Source organism: Cordyceps javanica, chromosome 5, assembly GCF_051103115.1.
Source record: "Cordyceps javanica chromosome 5, complete sequence".
In the NCBI taxonomy this organism is placed as follows: Eukaryota; Fungi; Ascomycota; class Sordariomycetes; order Hypocreales; family Cordycipitaceae; genus Cordyceps; species Cordyceps javanica.
In genome coordinates, this window is record NC_139299.1 from 3,013,794 (window position 1) to 3,027,903 (window position 14,110).

General features: G+C 51.5%; 1 protein-coding gene across 1 annotated transcript; it reads right to left on the reverse strand.

Annotated features, from left to right (window-relative positions):
• Window positions 1-1,718: 1,718 nt before the first annotated feature.
• Window positions 1,719-6,024, reverse strand: V2A60_008128 (transcription factor domain-containing protein; the record flags this gene model as incomplete). The annotated part of the gene is made up of 5 exons (XM_083259404.1): window positions 1,719-3,401; window positions 3,528-4,072; window positions 4,563-4,888; window positions 5,547-5,575; window positions 5,794-6,024. The coding sequence occupies 5 exons, from the start codon at window positions 6,022-6,024 to the stop codon at window positions 1,719-1,721; spliced, it is 2,814 nt and encodes a 937-aa protein (XP_083115530.1).
• Between the last annotated feature and the right edge of the window lie 8,086 nt (window positions 6,025-14,110).

Genomic DNA, 14,110 nt, shown 5'->3' on the forward strand with positions numbered 1-14,110 from the left:
TTCGGTAATTAATGATAATAAATTACTGCCAACTGCCTGCTGCCTGCCCCAAAAAAAGCTGCTTCAGGGGGTGGGGAGCTCTACCCATTACTGAAAGTAGCGCTTCTTGTGCAGCAAAGCTATCGATGGGTTTTGTGGAGTACACCAAAGGAAAAAAACGCCGCACCGCAACGTAATATGCATGTCAACAATGCAGCAGCTCAAGCTTGGTTAGTAAATAAAAGAGTGGTGATCCTTTTCTTTAGCACCATGCACAACATTACATTGCTACCAAAAAAAAAAGAAGTTAGCAAGTGAATAGATCATCATTTTTTTAAGAGGCTGCATCATGAGGTACAATGCAATTCTCCCCCCCTTTTTTTTTCCCTTCTTCTTTTCCCCGCCTTCTTTTTTTCCCGCCCCCCCGCATTCCACGGCTCTCTCTCTCGACCATCTTTCTCCCATCTGACAACGCCCGTCGTCCATTGTCTTTCTTGCCCGGCTGCACAGCATTCCATCTCGAGGCCAAGGACCCTTTGTTCGATCCAAAGTGATTTCCGCCCCCTCCCCCGGCCCTTCCCTTGATCTGTGCCCCAGATGACGTGCGACAAAACTGACATCATTGCACCGACCCGAGATGTGTGTGGTGTGCGCCTTTTGCAATGCCTTGTGCCTTGCATGAACCCGTCCGTAGGTGCATTGCAATGGCCGGCAATCGGTCTTTTTTCTTTTCTTTTCTGTTTTTTTTTTCCAATTCATTTTTCAATTCATTTTTTCAATCCCGCCCACAACATGCTACCTCCCTCATCAAGTAGGCACAAACTTGAGTGTTCAAGCTCAGCAATCTTCTCTCTCCTTTTCCCCTCTCATCCACATTTCCATTCTCCCCGTATACACTATACTCGGCACAAAACACGATAGGACGCAACGACGCCACATCTCCAGTCCCCCTTGTATCACCTCAACGCACGTGCCCACCAACTACACGAGGAAAACACCCACTTAGACAGACGACATCCCAACGTTTGCCTATTATAATCCTCGCTGCATCATGACCAAGGGGGTTTGTTTTGATTCTCAAACGAAAACCACATCATCGTTATAAACACTTTTTTTTCTCTTATTGTAGTACCCGCTACAGCATACTCTGAAGCGATACGCGCCCTTCACTACCCGCTTTGCTCCCTACCAAATCCCAGACGCGCTCGACTCACAACACCCACCACATCTCCACGTACGCCTGACGAGAGACTAATACGAGATGAATAGATGAGAATACTCCGGGGGAAAAAAGGACCATCTTGCCAGTAGAGTTCTTATCATAGCCCAAGCATTCTCTTAATCCTCTACATGCTCACGTCATCACAATTTGTAGTCTTCGTTGTCATTGAATTTGTAGTCGTTTGTTGTCACTGCTAGTATTACATCTGCCCGTGACTCTTGTTTCATCACTTCATAGTCAACACCCGAGATTTTTACCCTCCTGTTTTTCCAAACCGAATATACACAACGAGTCCAACAAAACGAACCATGTCCAAACAAGAAAAAAGGAGGGAAAAAAACGCCGTCCTCGTTTGGGGAATATAGATAGCCACCAACACCTTCCCTGTAAAGCGCCATTCGAATAATAATGTCCGCAACCAAGCAAAATCCCCTACCGAATTGTAAGAACCAAGTATACCTCATGCAAAAAAGAAGAAAGAAAAAAGAAATAAGAGAAAAAAAATCATGCAAAAGCCTCACGCAGAAGCCTCAATTCCCATCTTGACGTCCTCCATTGACGATCCTGCCGTGTTACTGCCGTTGTTGCCGTTGCCGCCAAAGACGCCACCGCCAGCACCACCACCACCACTCAGCAACTCCTCCCCGCCCGCAGACGGCTTGCTGCCGTCGGTGGGAAACTGCAGGAACTGGTCCACGTCAAAGTCGGTGCCCGCCACCGCGTTCCAGTCAAACTCGTCGTGGCCCTCCATGAAATCCATGTCCATCGGGTCCGACTCGGTCGTCGGCAGCTCCTCCGAGAGCCCGCTGGCGCTCGGCGTCAGACCAGTCGCGTCAAAGTCGGTCGGCGGCGGCGAGTCGTCCCGGCTCAGCTCCAGCGCCGCGGCATTGACCGTGTTGGGCGGCAGCATCATTGTCGCCGCCGTCTTGCCAAACAGCGCGTCCTGCAGCCTCGCCGTCGTCTGGCTCTCCGGCGGCGGCGTGTGCGCCGACAGCCCAAACGGCAGTCCGCTGGGCATCATGTCGCCCGCCGCCGTCTGGTTGATCTGGTTGATCTGGCTGATCTGGTTGGCCAGGGCAGTCGCCGCCGAGTGGCTGCTGGCTCCGCCATTACCAGATCCGACGCTTATGTCGGCCTTGCGCAGAGCCGCGTCGAGGAACCCGGTGGCGTAGTCGGCCGCCGAGTAAATCTCCCGCAGCTTCTCCATGACGCGCATGCACTGGCGGAATCCAATCGTGGCCCGCTCCCGCGCCTCCTTGGAGGAACCCTTCATCTCCAGCAGGTGGATGATCATGGCCGGCAAAATCACCGTGACGCCCGTCGTGGGGAGGTACTTTTCGAGGCGAAAGTTGTGCAGCTCCGTCACCATGCGCGTGATCTGCATCGCCGAGTCACGCACCTTGACGCGCGACATGTCCTGCACCTGGCGCGAGGTCGTCGGCATCTGCGTCGGCGACGAGGGCAGGAACTGCGGGCGGTGGAGCGCCGAGATGGTCGTCTGGTGCACCATGTGCAGCAGCGTGCGGTGGACCGTGACGGTCGAACGGCCGCCCTCGATGTCGGCCTCGGTGAGCGGGCGGTACCGGCAGCACTCGGGCAGGCCGTCGGCCCACGCGCGCAGCTCGGCGTCAATCGTGTCGACGGCGTCAACATTGTCAAACTTGTTGGGGAAGAGCATCATGGTGCTGTTGGTCGTGTTCTCGGGCTTCATGTTGTCGCGGATCAGCACCGAGTACTGAGTCTTGAGCATGTGGCTGATGCCCAGGCAGAGCTTGGCCTTGGAGATGCACAGGGTAGCCAGCTCGCGCTGCATGGCCGCATCGCGGATCACGACGCACTCGGCCGGGAGCAGGCTGTTGTTCTCCGCTAGCGTCTGAATCTCAAAGTCGCTCTCGGTCAGCATGGGCACGTCAAAGTCCTCATCCTTGATGCGGGTGGGCCGGCGCATGCCCAGGGCGATGAGCCTGTCCCTCATGAAGCAGGACCACCAGATGCGCTTCCAGAGCTTGCGCTTGCCCGTCGTCATCGAGTTGGCGCCGGGTTTGCGGTGCAGTCCGATGGTGTGGGCCAGCGAAATGGCCACGCCCATCCAGTGCCAGGTGTCCTTTTGGTCATCTGGTGTCTCATACCAGTAGGTCATGAGCAGCAGAGACTGCACCAAGACCAGGCGGTCTGATTCGTAGTCGAAGTCGTACAGCAGCTAGGATTCACATGTCAGCATTTTCGCCGTCTCTGCGCGGGGAGGAGGTATGGGGTTTTGAGATGTGCGTGTGGGGGGGGAAGCACCCCGGCGGCGCGGCGCGTGTCTCATTTGTGGCTGACTTACCCTTGTCTTTTGGAAAAACGCTTTGCGAGCAGCCTTGCGGCTCGTGTAGCCGGCCTCGCGGAGGCGTCTCATATCCACCGAGGCGGTGGCGGCGAAGAGGACGGCATGGTAGAGCAGCAGGCTCATCTGGCCATTGAAGCCGTTGCGGTTGTTGACGATGCTGAGGAAGGGGTGCAGGTCCATGAGGGGCATGAAGGGGTGGATGTACTCGACGTAGGCCTGCAGCAGGGCGTTCTGGAGGGGGATGGCGGGCAGGGTGAGGGCACCCTTCATCTGGAGGTAGCTCACATCCTCCGGGGTGATCTTGCTGGGCAGCGGACGCAGGAAGGGCGGGAGCTGAGGCGCGGCCGGGTGGAAGTGAAACTGGTCGAGCGGGCTGGCGAGGCTGGGCGTGGCCGGGGCGAGGCCCGAGTCGCCAAAGAGACGGTTGGGGTTGACGGTGTTGCTGTCGCCGCCCCAGAGGCTGCTTGACGTCGGGCTGGCCTGGTTGGGGTCGAGGGACGAGGCGTGGCCCAGGAGGTCTGAACGGAAACCGGAGCGCTGATCTAAAAGGGTTGTGGTCCCGCGTGTCAGCGCTGAATATGTCGTCAGGGGTCATTCCAAGCTAGGGGAGGTTCTTTTTTTTTTTTTTTGACATGTGAAGATGAGTCTGGTGCAGCAGGATGATTTCAATCATGGATGGAGCTGTGGAGGCGTTGAGCTCTCGTGACTGATGGAAAAGTGGGGACTGATGCGAGTGGCGCAGGGGGGGGGGGCCGAAAGATGGGGGGTTCAGATGCCCACGGGGAGGGATCATTATGCGAGATGTGTTGTTTGAGAGCTGAAAAGAAAATTGGGAAAAGAGGATGAGAAAAAAAAAGAGAGTTCAAAACCAGAGGAATGTTTCATTCGCCCTTTTTTTGTTCATGCACCTCATGTTTTTGAGTAGTAATGAAGGGGTGTCACTTGCCCACTAACACGGGGTGATTTGACGGCGCAGCGCAATAACGAAACGGTGGGATTGTAAAGGAGAGCAAAAAAAAAAAAAACACTTACAAATAAGATGGGGAATGTGCGAGTCCACCACGCAATTGGGCATGAGTCCGCCGCCCAGCTGGCTGTCGATGCCGCTGTTTGTCGTGGCCGAGGAAAAGGCCGACGCCGTGCTCTGTCGTCTCGGGTCGCTGGTCGCCATGGACGCGGCCGCGATGCCGTCGGCGGCATTCACGTAGCCGCCGCTGACGGCAGCCGGTGACGCCCTGTCGTTGTTGGCAGCATTGCTGTTGTTGTTGTTGCTGTTGCTGGAGGCTGTCGTCTTGCAGCGAATCTGAGCCTCGGCTTGGTTGTTATGGGCGACGGCATTTGCCGTCAATGTGGTTTTCCTAGAAAGAAAGGAAAGAAAAATCTGGGTCAGTGGATCGGTCCAATGACAATTCAGTGAAAAGAAAAATAAAGTCCTGGGCACAGCGGAGGTCGTGTCTTTTTTTTCCGTGTTTTGAAAAAAAAGGAGCAGAAACCTTCTCCGGAACCCCGGGACCCCGGGACCCCGGAGGGTCCCCCCCGCTTCGGAGCCCGTAAAGTACGACTAAGGTAGGGTAATAAAGAGGGGGGGATAGGGAAGCATGAGTGGGGAGGGGAGAAGTGAGAGCGAGAAAAAAACAAGGTTGGGGAAAAAATTGCTGAGCCGCAATGCACAGAGTGACCAAAAAAAAAACCACCCAATGCGCATGCTAGTTGGTCGTTGAAAAAGGGTTGATGATGCGGCTGCCGTGCTCGAGTCTCTCCGGGCCTCCGTTGGCCCCGTAAAACCCGTGGGAGAGAAACTGGAGAAACTGGAGAAGCTAGGCAGCCGCAACAACGCAGGAAAATGGAACTAGCCACAACGCTTTGTCGCTCTTTTTGCTCGAATTTCACATGGCAACGAACGCGTGGCCAATTTGGGGTAGGCAGGAAGAGACGGGGGGGGAGGCGGGAGGAGGAGACCAGGTAGGTTGCGAGGATCGTGATTTGGGGTAGCATGGGCAGAAGCGGAACACTTACTTGCGCCGACGGCTCTCTTGTACGATGCACTGTGAAAAAAACGTTGTTAGTAATTTTGTATAGTGAATTTGTGTGACTTTTTTTTTTTTGTGCAGGAAGCAATGAAACATCTTCAGCTGTAGCTTGTAAAGGCTCTGAAGCCTCCAGATGGACCACAGAAGGGTCTATCCTCATTGTCTCTTCCATTCGTAGTTGTGTAGCTATAAACAGCTTTTTCTTTTTTTGTGTTTTTTTTTTTGCCACGTACCTCGACATTATCCCAGCGGCAGTTTCCACAGGGCGCACCTTCGACAACGTCGCAGCGGACCTTGCGCGCGCGACACGAGACGCATGCGCGTGCGGCTCTGCGTTTCGTCACCTTGACGACGCCGCCGTCTGCGGAACTGCGCTTCTTGACCGAGTTGCTCTCCGTCTTGGTCAGCGGCGGCGGAGAGGGCGAGTGGCTCCCGACGGAGCTGTTGTCTGTGTTGGGTGCCATGATTGCGTTGGATGCTGTGGGTGCAGGCTACACCAGAGAAGTCGGGGTGTGTGAGAAATTGGTTGCAAAATATCCGGACAAGTGAGAGAGGGGGGGAAAGTGAGGGAGAGAGAGAGAGGTTCTCTGATGAAGCCAAGATGGAATCGTGAATCGGGTTTTGACAAGCCTGATTATTCAACCACACTGTTCCAACTCCTCTTGGCGAAGAAAAAAGAAGAAGAAAGAGAGGAGAAGCGCAAGCTCTTCTCTAAACCAGCTTTGTTTCGGGTGGTTGTTGCTGGAATGTTGTGACGGATTGAGGATGGGGGCCAAGCTCGCAGCTTAGGTCGTCCTAAACTAAGGTTCAAGCCGCGCCAAAGGACCAAAAAAAAGAGGAATAGATGAAATCAATTGCGGTTCCACAGTCCAGAGACGTAAAATGGACGTAAGAGCTGAGTGCGTTGCGGCTTGTAAGATGATGATGTCGTCGAGGGCGGGTGAGATGGTTGTGTGCGTGCGAGGTTCAAAAAAAGGAACAAGCTTTGAATTGTTTCTCGGGAGACTGAGTAGTAGAAAAAATGGTATAACGGTAACCGACGACGAGGACGAGGACGAGGACGACTGGATATGAAAAGCTGCTGCTGCTGCCGGTGGTGCCAATGACGAGGAGAAGAATGAAAATGAGAAAAAGGTGATTCAAGGAAAGAGTTTCAAGAGGAACCCAGCAAAGTGGCAGTTTTGAACAGAAGAAATCCGGGGTCGGAGGGGGGGGGTAAGGAGTGGAGGAAGGGAAGGGGGGGGATGGGGGCAGGATGACGGGTGTGGAGGAAGTATTATATTTTTTTTTTCGTCTTTCGTCAGACGACTACGATTGAATTTACAAAGAGCCCATTTTTTTTCTTTGCATCAGAAATGAGATTTCAGAGGACCGCACACCAACAGACCTTGGTGTGTGTGTGTGCGTGTGAGTGAGTGTGTATGGATGAACGGATGTACCTTGGCGAATCGTTGCAAGGGGGGGTGGGAGGCTAACTACGAACAACTACCCTAGTTCGTTGAAGGATTACATATGTGCGTCTTTGCTGTTGCTGCTTCTGCTGCCGCCGCCGCCGTCGCCGCCGTCGACGCCGCCGCCCGTTCATCGTCTCCGCCGCACATGGTAAGCACCTACTTGGAACTCCGTCAGCGGACGGACGAGGGTGGAGAAGGGGAAAAAAGAGGACTGCTTGCGACGTGAATGAAGCAGCACACGTTGACGACGTTGACGGCATTGAAGAGAAAACGGAAAAAGAAGAAGAAGAAGAAAAAATAACTGACAAGTAAGTAATCGAATAAGAAAATAAGAAAAGAGAAACAGACAGAGAGAAAAAAAATAATAGTATGAAAAAGGGCGTGCGGCATTGGTACAGAACAGCAGCGCCTTCTGGGGCCACAACGCTACGGGGGCCGAGGGGGGCGCGTTATGGTTGCGGGGGGGAGAGTGGTGGTTTGTGGCGGACGCTGCTGGGCCGCTACAGAGGGCGAGAGAGAGGCCCTCTCTCAGTATATTTCATGCTCTCTCTCTTTTTCTTTTCTTTTTTTTTTTTTCATCTATTCATGTACAACCTTGTTGGTTTCAGAGCCACTCGATGCCAAATTCATAATGGAGAAAATGAGTCGCTCGTTTTCCATTCGAGCTCTTGAAAAACTAGACGAAAAAAAAAAGACAGTCTCGCCCCCAGCGAGCAGAACCCGCTCACCTGCAACATACTGGTAGGTACCCAGTAAACGGATACTCTGACTGCTAAAAAAAAACTACCTATAGAGAGAAATAATGATGGGAAAAAAAAACTGACCCAGCAAAAGAAGAGAGTCCCACTGTGCTGGATCCGGGGTGGTTGTGGTTTTTTTCGGGCGCTGAGCCACTCACAGCGAGACTAAAATAATAAGAGGGAAATAAAATTAATATTGAAAAAAAAAAAAAGAGGGAGAGAGAGAGAAAAAAAAACCGCTGCTGCTGCGTTTTGCTGGTCTCGGCGCGCCGCCCACTCCATTCCTTGTTTGACCATGTTTGCCCTCTTATTCCTATTATTTTTTTTTCTTCTGCTTCTTCTTCCTCTTTATTCTTTTGCTCTTATTGCTTTGCTGACTCGTTTGCGTTTATACCTTGGGTGGCCTTCTTTTTAGGGTCAACCTATTCAAGTACATTCTGGTTCTTGTTTAGAAGAGGCTCTGTACCTTGAACACACCACCACTACCACTACCACCATCACTCAGCCGTCCCTCCTTCACCTCCCCCGGAAAGGCCCCCCCCCCCCCCCCTGCTAATAATGCCTGGCACCACACCTCGCTTTCTTCAGATCAAGTACGAGCAACCCGGATCCACATGCTTTTCCATTCATTCTTCTTGACATCATCATCATCATATCGGCTTTATGATGTCTCTTTTTTTTTTGGGTGGGATTCTTTCTAAACGGCTTTGACACAACGCCCATGTTATTCAAAATGGGCTCTCGTCGTTTCTTTATTTCTTTTTTTCTCTTTCCTTTGCCCTGCGGCGCGTCATTCTTACGCCAAACAAAATGAAGGAATTAAAGAATAAAGTGTAAAAAGTGTACCTGAGAAATACGTAACATTCATCAACGTAATCAGACGGGATATATTCATACGGAAAATAATAATAATAATAAAGTCGCCCTCTTTCCGTCCGTTTCCTTCCCCGGAAACCCCTCACACGAATCATGTCTCTTCCTCTCTCTCTCTCCCTCCCTGATCGCCTCATCAAGGTTTGGGCCTACGCTCGCTTCATCGTACCACGGGCCTTGGGTTGAATGATTTTCTGGGGCAAACCCACACACTATTCATCTCCCCTCCCAGCTCTTGATTTTATTTTATTTTTCGCTAGTCGTGTTTCTGTCGCCAACTCACGCATGTGGCTAGCCAACTAGCTAGTTGGACTGGGGGGGATTTCCATTCAGTCTCATATGACTCTCTCTCTCTCTTTCATTCTAGTAATAAACTCTCAGACAGTTGCTCAAAATTGACATGTGCGCTAGCTACCAACGAATAAACCCGCCCCCCTCCCCGCCACCACCCCTTCCCTAGCTAGTCTACGTCAATGCGATCTTGGCCAAAAACTCTACTCAGTACTGAGTAGTTGATTACTTGGCCATCCTGGGAACTGGGCGCATTCAGCCTCAGGAAAATTGAATGGGGAAAAAAAAAAAGACGAACAAAAGTAATCTGCAATGCGTTACGACACATGCCTAAACCACTTTTCCTTCTTCTCGTCATGGGTAGTGCAGCATTCCAACACCAGAGAGAGAGAGGAGTTACAGCCAACTCTTCAACCTGCTTCTGGTCACAAAACTTATGTAGGAAGAAGCAAGTCGAAAACAGGCCGGCTCATGGTTTGCAGTTATTACAACGGGGCTTTTGCAATCGGTCTCTATTCCACGACTCGACTCTCACAGTTTCGTTGTTTTGGTTGGCTCGTCGAAAGAGAGACAGAGACAGAAGCGTAAGTAGTTGTGTCTCGCCAAGTCCGTCAGTTTGTCTCTCCCTCCGCCAAACTATTCTCCATGTCATTGTGCCCCAGACCCCACTCCCCTTCCAACAAGTAACCAGTAACTTGGCTGCTGACACAAAACTGGGCTGTTTCCATCTTTCTGCTGCTCTGCTCCCGCTCCGCTGGGCATGGGAAGTTTCCCCCTCCTCCCCTCCCTTCTCCATGATGAGGCTCTGCGCCGCGTGGTGGAGAGTGGGACGTGCCCGCAGCTCCGGAAACCTTCATTGCATTGACTGTAATACTCTTAAGCAGGCTGGGGGAGAGGGGGGCGCGTTGCTGCGAACCATCATGTGCGACCAACATCTTTACGCTGGGTGGTGTCTCTCGCTCTTTGTGTTGGGTTGCCTCTCGTCTGACCTCTTTCGATTTATTTATTCTTTGAAATCCCAAGGGCCAACGAAAAAAAGAATAGAAATGGCCGCCAAAAAAAGAAAAAAACGTTCCCCAGTCTCTCTTCATCCCAAGGCGGTTTTTGTGACTGATCACTTGCCCATCACTGACCCGATTCGTCGAATGCAACTTGACTCGTCGCTTGTAGGCAACGACCAAGTCGAGCCGTCGTCTTCGCACACAGAGAGTTGGGCCTGTTTTTTTGTTCCCGCTCAAGGGGTAACTACAGAAAAGAAAAAACTACTTCACTGAAGCAGTACGTCTCTCTATAGGGTAACTGGGTTTCTCAATCTCCTTTGGCCAGCTTCTTTTGGTTTTTCCCCAGCTCCGCAAAGCCTCCAATCCAATGACTATACGACCAAATCCAATCACCCCGGGGCAAACCACCTTCCCCCCCCCCCCCCCCCTTTTTTTTTATTCTCTCTTCTTGAGCGGATTTTCTTGAGCGGATTTTCAGCAACAAAATCACACTTTCAAAAAACAATCATAATACAATCAAGCAATTGATTGTTGGAAGCAGACGACTACTGTTCTATATTTGCATCCATGACCATACTCTCAATTACCGCCACGATCCCCAGATCCTGGGTTCACCGAAGAAAACCAACTCCCGTCATCTTTCGCTTCAGGCAAATTTCACTTTTCTTCTTCTCCTTCAACCCGTTTCATTCCATTACCCAACTCAAGGGCGTGTACAGCAAGGATGGCTGCGAAAAACATTTGGGTACTGTCCATCTGTGTCGACCGCAAGTCTAGATCGTCATGGCCATGGTCGCCATCGGCGTCTCGGTGGGTCCACCTTCTCCGGAGCTCCGGGACACGCACATTGCCCGACTCGTCGTACCATTTACCTTTTTTTTTTTCCCTCCCCCTAACCTCTTTGACCTCTTTCAAACTTGCGCTCACCTATCCCATTTGCCACTGCACCCCCGAGAGCCGAATACAGTACATCGCCACGAGTGGAAGCTTCTCCCCTCGCCCCATCTTTAGACAGCCCCGTTCCCTCTTGCTAGCATGTACCGCCCATCCCAAAACTCCATCACGATGTCGTGTGTCAAAGACCACCTCTCCCCCGTGCACCGGAAATTTGTGGAGTGCCACGCAGAGGACTGCCGGGTGTGGATCTGTTCAATGCATCTGTGCATCAAAGACGCGAGTGACAAGGCTACCAAACGACGTAACCCCCCCCCTCTTCCATCCCCCAACAGAAAAACAGGGCTTTCTGTTTGAGTTCTGCATGGCCAATCCCATCCAAGGCGGTGGGAATAACGAGTTTCTCTTCTTTTTTCCCACGGAGACTCGCTTGCCTGCTCCGTGGGAAACAGAAGAATAAGGAAACAAAGAGGCGTCAGATGCTGCAGGAAAAGTTCAGCACCCTATCTCGGCCCCGTTCCTTACCAGTAGAAAACTGCTATTTCGACCCCCTGGGGAAATATATGGACATTTGATCTGATATTTGCTTGTGATCATCATATATCTCTTCTTATTTAGCACAACCAATAATAAAAAAGACTTGGCGTACTTTGCGGTGGATTGGTGATGATGATCCAACGCTCTTCACATGTCAGATGCTCTCTTTTCGCAAAATTTCACTTGTTTAGCTTTGATCTTCATATTGAACTTCATGCCCTCTCCCCCCCCCCCCTCCCCGCCTTTGACGTACCCTGTCCCCTTCTCAACAAACACGCAAGTACGGGCTCGTGTAATTTCAATGAAGAAAGGGGTGGGTAGGAAAGAAGAGGGCTGACCTGAAGAAAAACTCCGTTTCGTCAATCTCTCCCCCTTTCCCACCCCCGTGATCTTGGACCTGAACCTAGCCCGTCTTCTCCAGTTTCTGGAGCCAAAACCCAAGAAGGCTGCTGGCTGTGCGCCCGCACGACCCCTGTGGTACTCAGTAGACCCAACGCTAGCTAGTTTCTTTTGTCTTCTCATTTCTTCACATGCATCTCAATACTCCTCCCCCCGTGCAAGACCTTCAGCTTAGCTCGTCGATGGGCGCAGCCGTGCCAGGGTCGGCCTTTTGCATAATCCCCGGTCCTCGCTAACGGGGAACAATGATCGGTAGTTGGTTGTTTGAGAGGGCGGGGGTTAGCGTTTCTGGTGGCAGGGTTATGGTAACTGGAGAAAATACTGCCTAATCGAGAAAGGTTTGCATTGGCCAACCATCATACCTGATGATGGCAAATCCCGTATACGTCTCTGCTCCTTGACAAGACAAGTCATCGACGTCTTGAGTCCTTAGCTGTATCCATTTCCCCATTTGCCCGTCCCCAGTAAGTAGTTTTTGGTGTGTGTGACTCCTGCCCCTCCCTCTCTCTCCTCCCCCAGGTTGGCCAGGATTGTCCGGGTTGCCCGCGGGGGGCTCGTCTTTCTTCTCGTCTCCGTGGGACTTGCAAGGGACGGGGAAAGCGGCTCCGACGGAACGACGACGGGACCACCAAATGTCAAACTGAGTACAATGTGTTTGTTCTGGTTGGCTCTATTTCAGCCCTCCTCATCTCCTGCGGCGAAAAGGATGGGCCAGCGAGTATGGGGAGATTTACTGGCAAGATTCATCGTAGTAGAGGCAAAGAGAAAAAAAAAGAAGAAAAAAAAAATCAATACCCATCCCCTTTATTAGGTTGGGGAGGGAGTGACTGGTCTCATGCCAAAACTGGCTTTGTGCTTCTGCGACATCGCAACGAAGCATAGGGTAGGTAAGGCGGTGATGGGGGGGATGTATTCAAGGTAGACTACAACCACGGCAGATGTTTTCCGCGGATGCTGATGCTGCAGCTCTACCAGAAAAGAAATCGCTCGTCAATACTCGGATTCGATTGGAAAAACCCACCTGTACGGCATTTCGATTCGATACAATCTCCTTCACGTCGGTGTTGAAACGGCGGCTTCTCTACTGCTGTACATTCCCGCGAGACGGAATCGGCTAACAGCCACGGCGCCGCTTGACTGCGGAGGTCCCGGCTGACCGCCCGCCGCTGCCCTTCCGGAGCCTCGCCCCGGGAGGGGGGGGGTGTCCTTTTGGTCTGTCAATCTTGCATTCTGCGCTGTTTTTTCCTTCTTCTTTCTCATTTGATGTGCCGACGTGCAGATGGTAACGAGAGGGCTGCATATGCAACGTACCCGTCCTTTTCCACCCCAAACCGAGAAGAAAAAAAAAAAAGGATGTTGTTAGTTTGTGCGGTAATTTTTTTCCCCAGCCAAAATGTACACTTGTACACATGTATCGCAGATGGCGACATGCCAGCCCGGCCGCAGGAGGCGTTGGTATAGCTGCAAGCCCAGGCCTGGGGGGGGGGGGGGGGGGGGCCGAGGGGGGGAGAAATAGAGCCCAAAATTTTGCGAGGTTTGTAAGAGAGCAAGGTGGCGCTTGTTAATGTCGACGTCGATGAATGACGCCTTTTTTTTTAATTCTGTTTTTCTTCTCTGGTGATTCACAATGTATGCCTACTAGTCCTCACCCACACAAGCAAGACCACTTTGTAAGAACCATGGAAAGTATATCTGGCGCACTTTTGGAATACATTTAAGTACTACAAGTAGAGTGAGAAGAGAAGAATAATAATAATAAAAAAACAAGCCAAAAAAAAAAAAAAAAGAGAGACAAACACAATGTATCAATCAAAACATTCCATGCCCCCTTGTATGCAAGCTTGCCAGCCAGCCCGTCCTTGTCCGCGCCAAAATCCGAGTTTGTGCTGGCTGTTCGGCGCTCCGAAACAGATCGCTCGGAAAACGAGATGACCACCTTTAAAACAATTCGCCCATCGTTGTCGCACCACAAACCGCCCATGCGGGAGGGTGACGAGGGACGATATACCAATTCTCCCATTCGTTGGCTTCTCCCTCTTCTTCCTCTTTTTTTCTCCTTCTTTCTTTCCACCCCCTCATCTCTTGACGTTTTGTTTCCCTGTTCTTATTCACGTTTCCACTTTTTCTTTCCCCTCCTCTTCTTCTTTGTTACGACGGAACAAGCTTTCTTACACGATTTTTATTTTTATTTTTTTTTGGTGGTTGAATGTTTGTTTCCCTCGATTTTTTTTTTCATATTTTCCCTCCTCGACCGGGGCATTTTCGGGTTCCTTTCATCAAACCTTTGTCTATCGGAAACTTGCCCCCCTTGATTCGCTGGCGTGGGAGAGGAGGAACTCGGGGCGAAGCATGCTTTCTTGA